General features: G+C 37.0%; 1 protein-coding gene across 4 annotated transcripts in view; it reads left to right on the top strand.

Moving 5' to 3' along the window:
- The window catches only part of bcl11ba (BCL11 transcription factor B a), a 59,243-nt gene that overhangs the window by 2,702 nt on the left and 37,037 nt on the right, over positions 1–19,504 (top strand). For all 4 annotated transcript variants that reach the window (XM_015350524.2, XM_015350526.2, XM_015350525.2 and 1 more), the window contains exon 2: positions 10,442–10,816. In XM_015350524.2, coding sequence (XP_015206010.1) covers positions 10,442–10,816 — 375 coding nt within the window. The remainder of the gene's footprint in view (positions 1–10,441; positions 10,817–19,504) is intronic.

The raw sequence follows: 19,504 nt of genomic DNA, 5'->3' as shown, positions 1-19,504 counted from the left end.
AAAGAGAGCTCCTTTCCTTGAAGGACTCATTCAATCTATCTCAGTGGTCGCAGTATTTCATTAAAGGTCTTAAATGAATAACATGTATAGGACGATAATACACGCACATCGTCTTAAAACTGTTCTTTAATTGTTCATGTGTGCTGTAAGATGAAGCACACGGGCACATCATTACTACATTTAATCTTTATAACAATAAAGTGGAGCCTACGCCTGCCGGAACAGCGAGTGAGAGCGAAGTGTCTTCATATCCCTGCACGCTGAGGTGCGGGCAAGGTTGCACAATGAGAAACTAAAGGTAGAGAGGTAGGCACAGGAAACGCAGACATTTTATGAGAAAAGCGCTGATTCCCTCTTTTTGCAACCGAATTTTGAAATTGAATACTACATAAACATGAAGGACATTTGAATACAGTTATTTTTGTTGTGCTTTCCTCTGTTATATTTTGTTAACCACATTAGTTACAAACGGCGAGCACACGTCTTTCATTCCATTCATTGTATTTTTTTTTTTACTGAAATCTTCTGGAAAGGAGTTTATGCAAAATGCAGTGTATTAATTGATATTGAACTGTTTGGGCTGGAAGAAGTTTTACAGCTTCTACAGGGAATAGGTTTAAAACTTAAGGGAATCGTTTAAAATCAGTGAAATCAATATTTTTCAAGCGTTTTACCATGATTACATGGAGTCTCATAGTAGGCTAATCCAGATAATTCATAACAGAAGTGTATGATGTAATCATACTCAAATCTGTTTTGTGTTGTGTTGGGTTAGTACTGTGTATTCTGCACATTCTGTTCTACACACTATCCTTTAATTTATAGGATAATCACTTTTTGTCTTTTTATTCTTCAAAATTATGCTTTTTGTATTCTGATACATCGTTGAATAACACAAAAGGATACATTCATCATGGAAGGTACAGTGGAATGTAATTAGTTTTGCAGAAATAATTTTTTTGCAAACAAAAAGCAATAAACAAAATATAGTTAGATGTAAACAATTCATAAAGGGCATATTTCAATTAAGCTTTTCCTAATTGCTGTGTATAACTGTACATGTAAGTGTCAGCATTGTAACACACCAGAAATGTTGCTTTCTGGAGAACAGGACATTTAAACAAAGCAATACGAACAGAATAGCTGTGACAGTTACAGAATCATGATTTTTCAACCTTTATAGTTCTTCTTTTATATCTTATGACAACATACCCTTTGACTATATGTTGGCTAAATTGGTATTTAATGCTGTGTTCAGAGGGTCTTAATATAGGGATACAGTATTCTCAGACTTCCATGTTTAATGGTTTATGCATATATATGTGTGTGTATACAGATACATCTTTCACTATCTCACCAAGGCCGTCAAACTGCTGTCAAGCTTTTGGAAAATGCAAGCATAACAGCTTCCATACTATTTCATTTTGCATCTGCTTAAGTAATTGAAAGGAAGTGAGCTTAAAGGTAAAATAATTTCCACGTAATCGTTTTCTCAGCACCTATTGCTAGTCGATCTGGATTCAGGGCCTTCATGAACTCTGAATGTTCTCAGAGGTTGCTTTGGCATTTTAGAGCTGAGATAGGTCAATACCACACAAGCAAAGGGCATACACAAACTGTTGCTAAAACCATACACTACATTTACTGTATTCATCGATACAGACACACGCACACACAGGAACACAGAAGAGTACGTGTGACTGTGACTGTGTTTCTGTATGATCACACAGAGTTAGGTACTGCCTGGGTCCCCGCGCGACACTGTAGTTTCAGCCTAGGTACCAGTGAAAAAGTCTCTGTTAGTATCTGAAAGCATTTAACAGCTATGTGTACACTGCAGAAGAATTAAGATTCATGAACTTTGGATAGGGCAAAACGTTTTTTGGCTAGAATTTCAGATTAAAAATAATTTTACATTTTCGTAGAAATGAAGTTGTCACATTTGATCAAAATCTTTGGCAGAGCCGGAAGAGGCAGGCACTCAGTTTGCACTGCCTGTAAGTACAAATTCACTTTGGCGTACACACTACAGTTTATTAAGGAATAAGGATGATTCCAGTATGGAAAACTGAAGCGGGACACCAACTCAGACTTTCTGAGCACCTTATTCCATAATAAGGATTATTTTCTTATATATTTTTCCTACAAAATGCATACTGGGCACATAAGATTTTGTAATATTAATACCTCAGGTTTAGAACATTAAAACGCTATCCTATCAATATATGTTTAGAAAATTTAAGAATAATTGAACCTTTATCTGTTTGCTGTGCGTAGAGATTTATTTAGTCTTTTCACTGTGCACATTTTTATCATTTAGTTTTATGTTATATTCAGAATGCAGACATAACAATTTGTTCATATCCTAATTAGAAAAGCTCTGGGAATCACACCTTTTGAAAATTTCTACAGCCTTAGCTATAGCAATAGTGCTTCAGAATCTGTCAAAGAGATGTATTTAAATTCTTGCCAGAAAGTGTGTACAGAAACCTTAAAAGTTAATAATACAGCACTTTGGGAATTTTTAAAATTTAAATTACGTTTTCCTCATTACATGTGAGGGAAGAAGCACTGAGGTGCTGTTCCGACTTCTTAGCTTCAGTTCTTGTTGAAGCTCTTGAAAAAGCTGTTAAATGTGGGTGTACGCCTGCTAGTCAACATGTCGTCTGTGGTATTCAGTTTTTGTTAACCGCTAGTCTTTCAGTGGATTAGCATTCAGTCAGTTGGAGCCAATTTTTCAAAAGGTTCAACTGTAGCAGTTAAATCTTATAACTTTCAAGCTTTGAAGAACTTTGCAGTGTTTCAGTTCAATATTTTAAAATGCAGTGCAACCACACAAGGGCTAGGTTAGGTCCCACACCGAACACGTCGTATGCTAAAGTAAAAATACCTGCAGAATATTACAAATAGGCAGATTTGTTCAGTTTGAAAGGCCTTACGTTCTTGAACAGAATAAACCTTTTGTGTATTTTGTATCCCTAAACTCAGTGGTGCAATTAATATTAAATCGTGAAACCATGCTTTGCAAACTCACCAGTGCTAAATGAGATATGCGTCTTAGGTTTTGTCAAGTGAAGAGTAATAACTCAATGATTTTGTGTACAACTGGCACATACTGTACGGTATTGTAACAAGCTTAGTTTTTAACATTAGATCTTGTACTGTATGAACAGAAATCTTACATACACATTGCTCACATATTTCTACATGCATCTTCATGATATTTTTATTATCAGGCTGGTATTGATCGTTTTACAGAAAAGTATCTCTGATAATAATATAAAAACAATTTATTACTTTTTTATGTTATTAATAACAGATGCTATCCTGTACTGTGTTTTAAAGTTAATTTTTAAGAAAGACACGGAACAACAGAGTACAGTGCTTTCCATTACATTATGTCTACTTTAATTATTTACATTGCCTTGATTAAGTTATTTAAATGCTTTCAAAAAAGGAAAAATGTAATTAATAAAATATAAAAATAAATGCTAACAAAAACACTAAAAACAAAAACATTTATAATGGAATTACAAAACTTAAATTCTAAACCAAAATATAAAAATAGAGTGTGATGCTTCTTACCGCTACTGCTTAGTTTGATAGAACAGTAATATTATAATCCAAAACTTTTTTCTAAAAAAGGTAGAAAACATCCTCTTATTAAAGTAATATATTAGTACTTATGATAAAAACCACTGTAATTTATGACAAATGGCCTGCTTAATACAGAGTAGTTTAATGGTAAACCTGGTACTCATTAAAATTACATGATTATTCAAAATTACATATTGTTAATCACTGCAACAAGTTACAGCTTTAGGTATACAGTTAATGTTTAGAAGGTAGGTATGCAGTCAGTAAATAATACTAATAATTGCACACATTCAAAAAAGCTTTTTGGCAGCTCTGAGTTAAGGGTGAAAATAACCACATTTCATGTCAATACCCTTTTGTCTTTTATCGACATTGCTTGAATGACAACTTTGTCGGAACATAGAGGCTTTAATTATACATGTTCATTAAACAGTTACGGTACCATAAATGTTACTTAATTGAGTTTAAAGCTTTCAGCACAATGGAATTGCTTATAACACTATATGCGACCCAAAAGCTATATGATTTCCTCATGAAAATGATGTCACTGCTTTGTTGTGTAAGAAAAATACACAAGAAACATTTTTGGCTGAGTAAATAATTACAAGCTAAGACAAGGGTATGAACCTGCATGCCTAAACGTATTCAGCTGAAAGAACAGCCCATTTTTGTCCTCTGTGTTATATAGATGTATATTCTCTACTTCAGAGCAAAGACAAACTGTGTGTCTTTTCCTTGCTAATCTTTGGGTAGTTAAGTAGATTTGATTATTGCACTATAGGGTATTTACTTATTTGTCTGCAAACAGTTTATTGCATATTTTTTCCACCCTACATCATTTCTTTGTTGCTACTTCCTTACAAAGGTCTGAGGTAGAATTACCTTTAGAGTGTTTTTGCACCTTCAGACCTGCTAGGGGGAGCTCTGAGTCTATGAGTAAGGGGACAAGTTGGACAAGAACACAAACAGTTCAGAAATCTTTGTTGTCATGGGGGTTGGGTGCAGGAACTTCAAACTAGTAGCTTTTGATTACTCTTCTCATACATATTTTAGACACTATCATGATTAAAACCTTGCATGCATTAGAAATGTTAGTGTGGAAGTGTAGAAGATGTTTTAACATGACAGCTCCATTATTTTTTTCCAAGAATTGTGTTCAAACTTTTAACTTTTCCACATACTGTAAGTACTCCTTAATGTAAACAACATGACTTTTGTAATATTGTTCTCACTGGAGTTTGAAAATGTGAAAACTCTAAAGTTATTCAGTGAACAATATTTTTAAAATATTGTCAATGATTGTGGGAGGCTTAATATTCTTAACGTCTTGATATATAACCGCTGGGAGCAAAAACAAAGCAACAGATGTGAGATGATTTTTTATTATAGACAAAATGAGAAAGAATAATTAAGTTTAGTGTTGTGAAACTTCACATAGAATCATACAACCCATATGAGCCAAATATTTAAACCTCAAAGCAAGTTTCAATTAGCTATTGATTGCTGTATTTGTAGAAAAACCATGATTTTTCCTAAAATTCCAGAAAGTCCATTTAAAAACAATGCTTTTGGTGTGCTGTATAAATAAATATATACCGGGAGTTTGAAGCCTGAGAGGAAGTACGCTCTCCAGTGTGATAACACATTTTCCCCCAAGAGCAATTTGACAAAATGTCTTCCTTGTGAGTTTGATTAATATGCTTGGGTATTTTTTTCCGAGAATTTCTTAGTTGCTTTTGTTTCCTTCTACGGAAGGTTTCATCTTTTTTGATGGTTTTTAAGCAGAAAATGTCTTTTACTTCCAGAGCATTTTGTTTGGATGGTAAATTGCATGAATTTTTTTTCCACACTGTAGAAGAAAGAATAAGCATGAACATTTATAGCTTTACAATTTGTCCACGGACAGTAATATCCTCCTATTGCTACTGCAGTGTTTAATGGTTTCTACTTCTTTCTGTCTGTATATATTTCTATGCACAGACACTCCTGCACACTCGGTCACCCGCATATCATATATATTAATATACACACACACTCACAAACATGTATGCACATATACATAGCCTACATGTTACTAGAGATTTGAAAATAGACTTGCATCACTTCTGTCATTAAGCATTATGGAAATTTCTTTTATCGGCATGTTTTGACTATAAAGAAATACATAACTGCACAGTGCGACACAACTGCATTTACACAGAATGAAGGGGAGGTAGGAGAGCCTACTGTATACCCCTTCCTTTCTAAATGAAAATATTAGCTAATGTTTCCCTGATGAGATTTTCTGATAGAGGGTTAGCAGCACTTTATGCTTCATCCCAGTGGAGTTCTCCATGTTAATCTCATTTTACCTGTGAGAAGACTAATTTCTCCCTTTTTTAATTACAGTACACCAGGCTCACGGTGGAAGTTGGTGTTAGAATTTCTGTACTTCACTGCACACTGATCAGTGATTTTCCCCTGTTAGCAGCTGATTTCCACACGTTACATTTTTTGATCGTATGTGCATTAAGGGTCACATAGTCGTACTATTGCTTGTTCCATAGTCTACTCGGTAACCTTCACAATGCATCACAATGCATTACTGTTTTATCTGCATGACTGCAGTCAAAACCATCTTAATTTCTTTATCTCCATTTACTGGCTCTGTAACCTATTACTTAAAATTAAACTTAAAACTATTATCTGCAATCAGTACCGTACCTTTTATTATGTTATTACTGTACGTCCTTTACCAGGTTACAACCAACTATGTACAGTACAACATCAAAACAAACACAAAGGAATTGTTTAACGTACCATTTTAGCGAATCATTGCAAGCCTGAGTTTGCATGTTGTTCGTACGGCCTGAATTACAGCAAATGTCTAGCAGTTTTTGCAAAGTTGAAAAATTATACTCACAAATCCAGCAGTTAATTGTACACGAACAGCTCTGTTTGTGCATGCTGGTTTAAGAACATAAGACATTTTGGGAGAAGGGTTAAGCGCTGGTGTTTGTGCAGGCTGTTGTAATCAATATTCATTGTCATTTGGAGAGTGGATAAAGTGAATTCCTGTATGGGGAGGCACGGAGCCTCATTACAGTGGTTCATTTGTTTGTTGACTGTCTGAACGAGGAGGTTGTTGAAATGCAATCTGTCAGGCCGAATTCCAAATTCAGCTCAGAGACGCCGTGAATTTCCAGATCTTGATTCTGTGGAGCAGGGGGTCACTTTCATCACTGATGGGGTTCGTATTTGCCCTGGGGTGACAGTGGGGGACTGGGAAATAAATGAAGATCCTTTGCAGCGAGCTGTGGATCGGGCTGCCAATCTCGAGTGGGCAGTGGCATGCATTGGTTACAGGGCAGCCTGCAGCTATTTGCACTGCCCCTCTCCCTGCAGTGAGCCACTGAAGAGCAAACAGTGGATCTATTAAATTGATAGGGGACTTTTGGGGATTAAAAGAAAATGAAGAAAAAATAGGAAGTAAACTTTGAGCTGGTAGTACGAGACTAGACCCTTTTGACAGGTTTAAGTGTTACAGTTTACCTTAGAGTCTTCACCCCTCAAAGTGCCCTTAACCTGCTGCGCTGTCAATTTGTAAGTCTGGACAGAAGAGCTTCGCAAAGTTAAAAAATCCTCCAAACATAAACAGAAAGTTTAAAGCCTGGCAATGTATCCTAGTTAGCCTGAGGTTAACACCACAGTTTGTGGTGTTCGGGCTCAGAAGAGTTTAAGTGTTGAGGTATGGCAGGAAGCTATGTATTGCGTATAAATTAACTTTATCTTTCTGGAAAGTTCCATGTTTTAATGACCTTAAAACACCATCTTAGTTAAAAAAGTAAACAAAACATCATGTTTTCCATTGCGGGTCTTGAGGGACACTGCTAAACTATTTGTGGAGCCTTTCCTGTCGTCCACTTGACTGACCACTCTGGCGGTCAGTGTTTGCACAAAGGATGGCTGCTCAGACATAGTATGTTAAAAACAATAACGAACATAAGATTAAGCAGCTCTGTTGTAGAGAAGGATACTTCACCGATTATTTTGTTATATTAGCAGACAAACACAATACAACAGTTTGAATACATTTATACATGCATGCTGAGAATAGTGGGTCTTTTCTGGTTAAATAATTTGCTTTGCTCTTATTCTTCATTACAGCAATGGAAACTGTACTGAAGTGTGCATTGAGTCATCTCTCCTTATTAGGTAAAGTGGACCAAAGTTTTGAGTACTGAGTAGAATATCTTCATAAATGAACTTAAATTGGCAGTGTTTTGTAAAGCGGACATCAACAGTAAAATCCGTCAATCATACATGTGACAGAAATATAAACATTATTGGGTTAAAAAGGTTCTTAAAAGAGTCTCAAATGAGTATCTACTGGGTTAAACAGGGTAGAAGAGAATAGGTTGTACAGTATATATATTCTTTTTTCTGCTGTGAAAGGAGAAGTAAAGACAAATAAGATTTGACATTTCTTTGCACTGATAGAATTATAGGAAGTATTTGTCGAAGGATCAAAGAAATGATGAGCCATAATGTTGCCTAGGTGACTGCATTGTTATCAGTGGTGTATCACGAGGAGTGTGCTAGGCTGTATGATTAGAAGCTGTTGGGGTTCGTGTGCTTGGAGAAAGGGAATATGCAGATTTTGTCGCAGAAAAAAGACATATACATTATAATCATTGATATATTTGCTTAGGTTTTTGTAGCCCTTTATAACCCAGCCCTTTTTCAATGTCATTGGAAACCGGATGTGAATAGTTAAGTAGGCCATTGTAAATGTGTCTGGGGTCTCTTCTGAGTTTTAATGCTAAATTATTTCTTTGAAGAATATTAGACGTTTGATAGTTTGTAGCCTAGTTTGCTTCCTGTGCTCTGTGTGGTAAAAGTTATGCATTTAATTTCAGAAGAAAACCTGAACACCTTTGGAAATTTATTAGAATTATGTGTGTTTAAATTCAAGACTGTGAAAGTTTTTTTTTTTCACTCAAACAAGATTAACATTTTGGCGCCACTACGCTGAACCTCTTTTTTTGGCTCTTTCACCCTAATAAATCTGTACTTGAGATACGCCGGAGACATTTCATGAAGTGATGAAGAGGGGGAACTGTCTCCTTACCACCCTCTCAATATGAAAAAAACCTCTTCATTAAGTGGGCATAAAATTCAAAATTAGAATCCTAGTTCTGTTGAGTTTTTACCTATAATACATTAACGTTAAAAAATGGAATTTACAAAATTTGCTAATAAATTAGAAATGGCGAGAGGTGTTGTTGAGATGAATCAGACCCCCGGATAAATGTCTAGTGTTTTCTTATTTAATGACAGTTCTTCTAAATCCTCTGTACACACGGAGCTTCGGAGCAATGTCTCACAGTACATAGCAAAAGGATGATCCGTGCTAGAGCAGCACCAAGTGTCGAAAATATTTTTAATGTATAGCTCTTGAGTGATGTTCACCAAAGCAGAGAGCTGCAGGTTCTCTGAAATGAGCATTTTGGTTGTATTGGGGGCGATGAGCACAAGACACACTGGTTACAGGCTTTTATACAGCTGCATATCACTGACGTGCACAAGAGGCTGAAAGCCATGTTCGGCCTGCTGGATGTCAAACAGGCTAGAGGGCCTGAATGGTGCCCTGTTATTTGTAAACTTTCTAATGTTCTTATACTCGGCACCCTACATTTTGACACAGTTTGTCTATAGCTGTGACACAGCTGTTACTATAGGCCCACCAGCCCTGTGGGTATCTGCAGAAAAAGTACTGAGAAAGGGAATGCTGCTTTCATGGCCTCACAGGTATATTAATGGCTTATGAGTCTCAGACCTTACATGAATGTCCTTAATCCTCAGTTGTTCTTACAGGATTTACTACAGTTACTTTAAAATCTGTTGACCGTTGAGGGTGGAATTTGGTCGGACCTACAGTCCGGTGTGTGAGGTGAGGCTTGGTCTTCCCTCAGAGGGTGCCATCTTGCAGTTCTGAGCAGATCTGTAAAAGTGGTGGCGCAGTGGAGCCGAGGTGAAACCTCCTCTGTAGAATATCGCTGGGCTTGTTCTGCAGGGGCTGGTACTTAGGTACTTAAATTAAAAAGTTGAATTTCTCTCATGGAATACAAAATGGAGACTGGAGCAAAGTATTGAACAAGCTCTTGCTGTCTTTGGCGGTGTTGAGGAGTCACGTGGTCTGTGGTTGCCACTGTGTCCGTTTTGAGTGTTTATCTGCGTGACAAAATCATCACAAAGATCTGCAAAATTTCATGCTTCGTGGCTGCACAAGTACATTTCTGAAGCTGCTCCTGGCTCTTGTGCAATTTGTCTCACCCGCAGAAGTCACTGGTGCTGCGGCTTAATAATGCTGGCTTCAGCACTTGTTCTCAGAGAGGGCGTGTTTTTGCGCATGCTGACCATGGTGGGCCTGGGGTGTGACGTAACTGACGCGCACGACCTCTGCTATTACACAACACTGCTGTCACCATTAGGGGTGTCTTAGAATAGGAACAGAAAAACCGGTAAAGAGGTACAGAAGTGCTGTGTTCCTCAGCCTTTTACTGTGCTGCCCCCTACTGGTACAGCTGGGTGGGAAGGAATCAGAGAGAACGCCTCCAACAACCAGGAGGGCCCGCTTCCACATACGTGAGCAAGTCTATCATTGTGTGGGATGCTTCAATAGTACCCCCAAACAACGTACTCAGATGGCTCCAGTGTATCTGCTGCTGTCTATGTTGGGACTGTCCAGATTGTTATTGTCAGCGGTTTTTAGGAAAGGGAAACTCCAACATGGTGCCCTTCTCTGTAGGCCGTGGGAATCTGATCCAGTGTGTTTATCTGTTATCCTTTTTCTTCCCGGCAGCCGAAACTGACCATGTGGAAGCAGGAATTGCCAGCACCGAAGCTCACACTCCTATGGACCCCAGTGGTGTGGGCCCCACTGGAGGGTTGGGGGACCACGACCTCCTGACCTGTGGACAGTGCCAGATGAATTTCCCTCTTGGGGAAATCTTGGTTTTTATTGAGCACAAAAAGAAGCAGTGTAATGGGCTGATTACCGGGCCAGGGTGTTATGAGAAAAGCATGGACAGAGGCAGCCCGTCGCCGCCGCGCTCTGAGCTCAGGAAAGTGGTAGAACCAGTCGAAATCGGGATCCAGGTGACGCCCGAGGAGGAGGACGAGAGACTGTTGACACCCACGAAAGGAATTTGCCCAAAGCAAGAGAACATCACCGCAGGTATGTCTCACTTTACACCTTCTTCTACAAAAGGTATTCTCCAACATACCAGCACAGCTACACCCCAGACATTAGGCCAGCAGGTGATTTCTGACAGGCAACCTTTCAAAATGTGAAAATGGGACAAATACTCACACGGACTTCGACTGACCTTTGCAGCCACGTACGTTCCAGTGCAGGTTTTCGTACTGTTCGACACAGAACCTAAAAACAAATTGTTCTTTGCCTGATTTCATTAGGGAAGTTGCAGCTATTCAGAATAAAACATCACATTAAAGGCTAGCAGCTTAGCAGCTCAGACCCCCAGAAGAGAGTTAGTGGTTGAAACAAGTTGTGGAAAACTCTCCCTATATTCACAGAGAAATCCAGCGTGAGCCATCTGCTTAAGATTCAAATACTCAAAAATGAAAAGGATTAAAAAGCTAGTTTCCTATTCAGTGGGGTAAAGAGGTATTTTGGTTTAGACCTGCTGCAGGGAAGAACTTTAATAGTTATCTTGCAAAACAGTGCAATCGGGGCCTTTGTGAAGAACTCGAAAGCATCTTATGAAATAGTTTTCATAAAACAATGTTCAGTTTGACGAAACTACCTTGAAAAACTGACAAAACAGCCTATAATGCTGCTTGGCTTCCTGAATATAACTTTTTCTTTAGAGCTCATATTTACAAAATGTTCCTGTAGTTGCAAAGAATACTCTTTTTGCTGAGTCAAAAAACTCATTATTCCTTACATTTCAGAAGACATTCTTGACATCAGTAATGGCCGTAATTATTTAAAAGAACACATGTAAAAATGAACAAATGATAGGCCTCTGATGACACAAAAAACATTTGAGAAGGCAACAGAAAAATCAGAAAATATTTACTTATTAGCTGAAACACATGCATGCCTCATGATGTTATATTGGTAATATTGTAAAATGGTTTGCAACCTACGGGCCTACTTTTTGGATCACTTTTATGTTCTGGGCTGCCTTATGCCATATGATCCGCCATAGAATTATAACCCTAAATGTCTTCTGGGGGAAATTCATTTGAAGTCTTGCTTTGTTAATAGTTTCCTTGTAAAACAATGCAAAAGCTGGTAGCTCGGTCAGTTTTTTTTCCTTTCCGTTCCTTAAGGGTCTTGAGGAAAAAGAGGTTTATTTTCATGCACTTAGCTCTACAATAAAAATTGCAAGCATGTATTAAAACGGATTTTGTGAGTGAATGAACTATGACAACATTTCCTGAAATTATACAATATTGATGTGAAATTTTATAAGGTACTATACAGTAAATAAACATGACATATTATACTAGTTTGAGTTTAATATTTAACGGCACTAAAGTTTAAAGTATATTTTTGGCATTTACTTTAAATGTGCAATAACAGATTGCTTATTACATAAAAACATTTTCTACAAATTAACTGTATTCTAATGGGATTTATTATCAGCAATTGTATTTGTAGATAAGATACTTACCCACTGCCTTCATCTAAAAAAAATCATTCTACACTTTCAGCTTTATATTTTTTGTGCGTCACAGTGTGAAATGAGGTAAAATATGAACAAGCAATTAAAATGAAAGTACAACAAATATACCAGGACAGGTAATTGCATGTGGATGTTACATTTTACTTTGTTTGATTTTATTTCGTTTAATTTTAATATGCGTAATTCTGCTGTTTTACATGCTTCCTGAAATTTGAAAACCAGGGAGCAATATTCTGATTCATACTGCTATGATAAGTTCCATCACTAAAAAATGCCTGACATGATTATTTTCATTTTTCAAGTGAGAGAGCCTCTGTCACCATGCTGTGAAAAGCTAGGTTCCCAGCTGCAATTGCAAAAGCTTAATATTTGAGACAAGAAAGATTGAAATAGCTACAGAGTCCTTTGAAATTCATACAGACCTTCAATTTGAGCTATGGATATGTTTAAATGCAAAATTTTGTTTACAGAAAGGTATGTAGAATCGTACTAAAATAATTATAAATATAGGAATTTGAAATCTATACTTGGAAAGCAATGTGTCATTTTATTTCTGACAGAATTTTAATGGTTTAATTTTAATGGGGAGAAGCAGTATTTTTGCGAACAGTAAGTCAGTATGTATATAAAGAAAGGGCCCATCATGTTGCTCACAGATGAGTGGCAGTGTCTGAAACAGTACAATAGACAGTACAACATTGCTGGACCACAAAAAAAGTCTTAACGTTCTTACAATATCTGTATGTATATATATCCACTGGGATCGTGGTTCACACTCACACTGCTATGACATGGAACTATTGTGACAGTACAATACAAATTACAATATTGAGAAAGGACACTAGATACAACCTATGGCTATGATTACATGTTAAAAAATAAATTGTTGATCTAGTCTTAGATGTAATAAATATCTTTTTAATGTATTAGCTAAAACATACTGTACAGTACATACTATATATACGCATGCCTTAAATAGAAAATTTCTATAGTTTAACAGGTGTTAATTTTAAACCCTAGCACCTAATCCATAACTTAACTTCTGAATAAACAGTCTGATTGCAGGGCATAAAGCGAAAGGATTAAATATGTGTGAACTGTGATGGTGAGACTTGAATGTATGAAAATGGATTCAACTAAACATTAATTCCACAACACATAGTTATAATTGCTTCAGAGCAGGTGGAAGTATTCTTTTATGTTAAACCTTTACAGCTCAATTTCTTCCCAACATGATTTTTTTAAAATGCAGAATTCAGTTCAAAAATAGAAATAGAATCCATATTCTCCAAGCACAGATCATTTTTCTTGGATTTTTTTCATTTTTTTAATGCATCCATCTGTCAGTCCTTCACAGCAAAATAAGGAAAGAAAATCAGTTCACATCCACTAGACAAAATCAAAAACTAGATTATGAAGGGAACAGCATTAACACCCCGCAGGCCTTGCCCTGTGAATACATGTAAAGGGTTTTAAATCATTTTTTGTCATCTTCAGATCTCCAAACTTTCCTGCGCCCAGAATTACGCTGGATATTTTGACAGTTCTAAAACTTGATAAATTCATTGACCTAATATCCTTTATCAGATCATTCTCTCACAGTATTTAAGTTATCTGCTTTCTGCAGATTGATAGTCTTCGGTCTCAGAAAGATTCTTGCATTGAAGACTGGCCACAGATGTTGATTTTATAATATGAAGTTTGGGGTGCAGGGTGTCTCTTACCGTCAAAGGGATTTATTCTTAAGGGCAGGAAAGGAGAGCTGAGGGCTTCTGTGTGTGGGAACAGAGTAGAATTAATATGTATACTGTATATTGAGAAACACTTTGTTTAAATAATTAATTTGCTATAAATGCACATAAATTACTGTAAAGTTACTGTATGGTCATAAATAACCCAGGATATTCATAATTTATAATGTTTTAATATAAATATAAAGATCAGGACCCCTGTTCAGGCATTTTGCAGTGGTTTGGTGCAGAAAGGGCAGCTACATTTGCTAACCAGAGTATTCAAATCAAATAACACACCAAACAAACCTTTTACAAAATTCAGGTATCATTCGGCTATCATTCAGTGGTTTAATCTTGGCTTTTTATTTGTACAACTAGTAGCTCACTTGATGCCAGTTTTTCTAGATATGTATTAAGAAAATAGTATTCTGCAGCTGTGAAAACCCAAATAAATTTTCTCTCTTTCGCTAAGCATTAAAGATAGTGTTCGCTTGATGTAGTCTTTTCTTATCTAGTAACGGGAGCAGCAGAAATTCAGCCTGTACTGAGGGATTGTCAGATTCAGATCAACCTGTTTGCTTACACACCAAGGCAACATCCAAAGACTAAATGGTGTCTTGTAGAGAGACACGAGTATTGTGTCTACCCAGCACAAAAGCGTCATGCAGATTTCCCACAAAAAAAATACTGTGGCACACATTCTGAAATCCAACAGGACTTTTTGTGGCAAAATCTTATGTTTTTTTTGCAATTATCCTGCAAGACCCATTCAGCAAACTTTTATTTTTCTTAGGACAGAGGTCCAAAAAGATCTTTCCCTGGATTCTTAAAGGTGTTCTGTAGGATATTTGTAGGAATTTTTATGTAGAAAAAGAGTTTGACTTCAAAATCTTGCGTCTTTCTTTTTTTCTTTGCAGGAGTCCTGCAGGATTTTCTTGATTATAATGAAACTCTTGGACTCAACCCTTTTTCACAGTATTAAGATTAATTTCTTTAACTTGGCTTACAGTCAACTGTGACTCATTATTTGTTCGTGTTTTTGTGCTGCTTGCATCAATATTGCACCTTTAAAAATGATTTTCCAATTTCACTGCAATTGTTCTTGCAGCCCATTGAGAAGCATTTTATAAATTAGGTTAACTGACTTCTAATTTATTTTAAAATACTCATAGTTATATGTAGCAAAAGAAGGATATTTTTATCAGATGATGCTCTCTGTGGAATTCTCATGTGGAATTTAGTATTTTATAATGTAAGCAGTACTGCAATGTGACAAATGTGACAAACCTGCAGGTTCAAATATTCTGTAGCTGGATGTTTCAAACACCAAGTAAGACTGATATAATAAGAAAGGAAATGTCTTCATTTTAATGCTTTTGACGACCTGTGTGCTCCCTGTCCATTAGTGCTGTGTGTGTTAATGTAGAAGCAATGTGTGCTTTCACATATTTTAAATGTAGTTTTTTCACCATTTTTTTTTCACAAACAGGACTCGCATTGCACAGGTCCATTTTGTCTTCTGCTTCATCAGTACCACTGATAGCAGACTTGCTGCTGCAGTACAGTGGGGCTCTTATGCAGTTCTCAGTAGGGTTTGCCCGATGTTGTGTCATGTAGTAACAGTAGCAGGCCATGTGTATGACACAAGTTTGGAAAATCTATAGACCCTTAGGTGTTAACAGAGGGCTATGCTTTTGTAAGGCATTAAGGAAATATTACTAAACTAATAATTAAATAAATAGTTCAATAGTAAGTAAACCTGCCCTCAAAATATCACATCTAATAACACTAATAAAACCCAATGGCTTCTATGAAAGTAAAATCAGGATAAGGCGAGACAGACACAGTTGGACAGAGACAGATAGATAACATGCTGCGCTGTTTATGCAATTGGGAGATTTGACTGCTTTAAAAATTAAACTTTGTATTTATTCATGACTGTTACATGTGATTAGAATATTTTAAATATTTAAGGTGCACCAAATCCAAATGTAAATGTCTTTGGACTTTGGATATTCAGATCTTGTTTTATAACCATGCTCAGTGTGAGTGTGTTCGCTCACATTCCACAAGCAGTCAAATTCAACATCACATGCTGAAGCATGTCGGGCAGATTTGAATAACCTTGTTACACGTCCGATGCCTCTACATCCTCAGGAGTCCACAGGTGGTAAATCGCGTGATCAGGTGTCGTGGGCGGCTGAGCCAGTCCTCCAGTATGCGAATCGGGAAGCTTTTGGAATGAAGCTGCACAGCCATCTTGTTGAAGTCGACACCCTGACTCCTTTCAGGAAACAGCTGGATGAGATTCTTGGATCAACTGGCTACCAGCAACCCAAAAAAACCAGATGGGCCGAATATGGTCTGAGGTCTAAAGTTTGGTGGAAATGGTAGCTCAGAAAGATTTCTTTGCACAGTCAAAACAAAATTTCTGCACAGTAATAATGTCTTACAATGAGTACATTTTCACACCATGTTTATGAACAGGTGTTGTGTTGGAATTCGAGATACAAACATACAGTAAGAAGATGTACAGTAATTTCCTGTCTATTCGTTTCTTGAAAAAAATAACTTTGGCTCCTAATTTTATGCATAACAAAAATAACTCATTATATACACACACACCTACGGTATATTCAATATCTGTAATATAGAAGCATTATATAACACTATAATGTCTGTATATATCCCAAAGCTTTATTTTCTTGGTTTTCCTAAAGCTTTTTCAAGGCTGTGGTCTACCCTTGGGGCTCTGGGCTTAGCAGGAAATCCTGGAGATATAGTAACAATAAACTAGTACAATTCTAAACTAATAGAGTGTACTTACATAGTATATACAAGCAGAATAGTAACTAATATAATCAATAGTAGCAATAAACTGCCCCTCTAGCAGCGGTGTGTTGACAGCTGTGTAATCAGCCACCAGCAGAGATCCCTGCTCCGGTCAAGCCCCTCTGTGCCCTGGCCAGGCCATCCAGCCACAGTCCTGGGCTGTGCCTGTACTTCAGGGAAGGGCTCCAGGTGTCAGGTTTCTGGACAGAGGTGCCCTGTGTCTGCTACCAGCCAGCACACCCTGTCATTTACCAGAAGGAGTTGCGTCATTTATGTCCTGCTCCTGCACATCCCACAAGTCCAGGTCAACCAGCTCCTTCCGGAAGGAGAATCACAACTACTGTTCATGTATTTGTTAAAGCGCCGCAGCAGCACCGGGAAAGAGTTAATTTCGGATAAACCTGTAATGTGTCTTTCAGTCTCGAAAGGTGTCTAGGGGAAGGCTTTTGTTGTCACATAAAGATTGGGAGAAGGGGAGTATCTCAAGCTGTTTTTTTTAAACAGTGCTGCCTAGATCTGGCACAGGTCCAGCGTACCTTCTGCAAAGAAGAGAGCTATCGTGGCCCGTGGCGACAGAGAGCAGAATGGAAAACGAGCAGGTCTTTGTGTTTACAGTATGTCCACGGAGCCTCTGTTTTTTCTACCACTGATACTGAAGGGAATCCGCTTTTCTCTTGAAGCAATTTTAACAGTTAAAATAACAGATTTTAACAGAGATTAAATATTTTGTGTTAAGCTAATATTCTGATTTGTCCTGTCCAGATCATATCCAGACACTGTTTATCCTGTACTGCCCTAGGAAGAAACCTCATGGTGGAGGTGATGTTTGTTTGGTGGGACTATCCAGCTGCTGTTGTTTGTGCTGTGATCCTCGGCTGGATCTGCACTTGATCTTCAGCGCATTCCGTTCCTCTCAAAGGTGTACGGCCATAACAAGTACTGTGGGAAGAATTGATTTTTAACTCATTGTTTACGAATGCTGTGATAAAACAGACAGTATTTTTAGAAATATTCACCACAGATACAGTATGCGGTATACGGCTCTTCTATGTTTGTTTTGGATCTTTTTATGCAATTCCTGGCTGCATTACTGCAAACTCACAAATTGGAAACCATAACTACAAAGAATGTGTTATTTAGGAAAAGAACTAGATGTGAAAAACACAAATCCTGCATTATTTTTATTAGGAGTCATTAACAAATACAAGTCAACTGCTGACTTGTACTATTCTAATGGAGCTGTGTCCAGACAACTCTCCTGGGCACTCACTCTAAATAACACACTCTATTTGCATGGGAGAGGCAATTCTATACCTGTGTGGTTCAAAATGTATTTGTGTGAGAAAATACATTTATTTCCAATTTCATATTCTGGTTTCTTATTTTGCGTCAGTATATTTTGAGATGTTCAGCGGTGACGTACAGTACATATTCTTTACATGAATAATATAGACGTATGTAAAGATTTTATTTAATTGATCTTTAGATGTGGAAACATATACTGTTTAGTTTAAGGAAAAACTACAGATATTAAAGAAAACTGTTTACAAATAAATCTGCAATGTTAAGTTAAAAAAGCATCCTGAATTTTATATAGTTAAATAATTTGACTTTTTTTAATCCATAGATAATTTATGTTGGAGTGCCTAAAAGAGGTACATTTACAGAGATAATTGACGTTAATCCAACTTGTCTTTCTAAATGCATGGGTTAAACACCCTCTTCAATTATATTTTTTATTTTACATATGCTGTGCTTCTGTTCAATAAAAGACAGCATTTTCCTTGCCTTGTGTAAGCATATTTATTTTAGGGTGATGTTTTTAATATTTTTTGTAGCTGATAAGACATTGATAGGATATTGGATATATCTTCCTTATAGTGGAAGATAACCTAAATTCACATAACCCAAATTGGCTCCAAACTCAGAACTCAGGCTGCCTGGCCCATGTGACTTCCTGTTTCTAAGCACTCTCTTCCTACCTGTTTTTGAGCGCCTGCCCAGAAAGATTTGTTTCATCACAAAACTCTGTCTCATGCCAGCTGCTCGCTCCCATTGCCAACTTGATTTTTGGATGGTAAATGTGAGTGACGTTTTTTTTTTCATCGGGGGTTTCCTGTTTGTTAGTTTGTAATCATAAACACCAGTTGGTTATTTTTAAAGTTGAGGTTATATATAGCTCTGACGTAGCGCAGAAGTGTATTTACACTCAATTTTTTAAAGGAAACTGCTTTTCTCAATCAAGGAGCACTTGTGATACATCGAAAAAAAATCCAACCTCAGAATATGATATTTGCTCAATTTAAGGTTTAAAAACGCCATATCCTCCATAGCATGCTTTTTGTATATTTTTTACTCCTTTTCAATTTTTTAGGGACATCAGTCACATGTCCAGTAAAAATTTTAAAATAATAAATCATTTCCAACAGCCATACTCATATACTACAGAAAGACACCATACTCATCTCCATATTTCAAGCACATTTCTTAAATTAAATAGCACTTGAAAATTAGAAAAAATCTGAAGACGTACAGTAAATTAACTTTAGGACACAATTCTTTTGCTTTATCCTATGAAACAGGATGCCAGCATAGTCCATTCCTTCCTTCTGGAGATACAGGCCTACAGTATATTCTCTCTTATAC

The sequence above is a fragment of the Lepisosteus oculatus genome, chromosome 8, assembly GCF_040954835.1.
Source record: "Lepisosteus oculatus isolate fLepOcu1 chromosome 8, fLepOcu1.hap2, whole genome shotgun sequence".
NCBI classification, from domain to species: Eukaryota; Metazoa; Chordata; class Actinopteri; order Semionotiformes; family Lepisosteidae; genus Lepisosteus; species Lepisosteus oculatus.
Note: the sequence above shows the minus strand (reverse complement) of the source record. Positions and strands in the feature narration are given on the sequence as shown.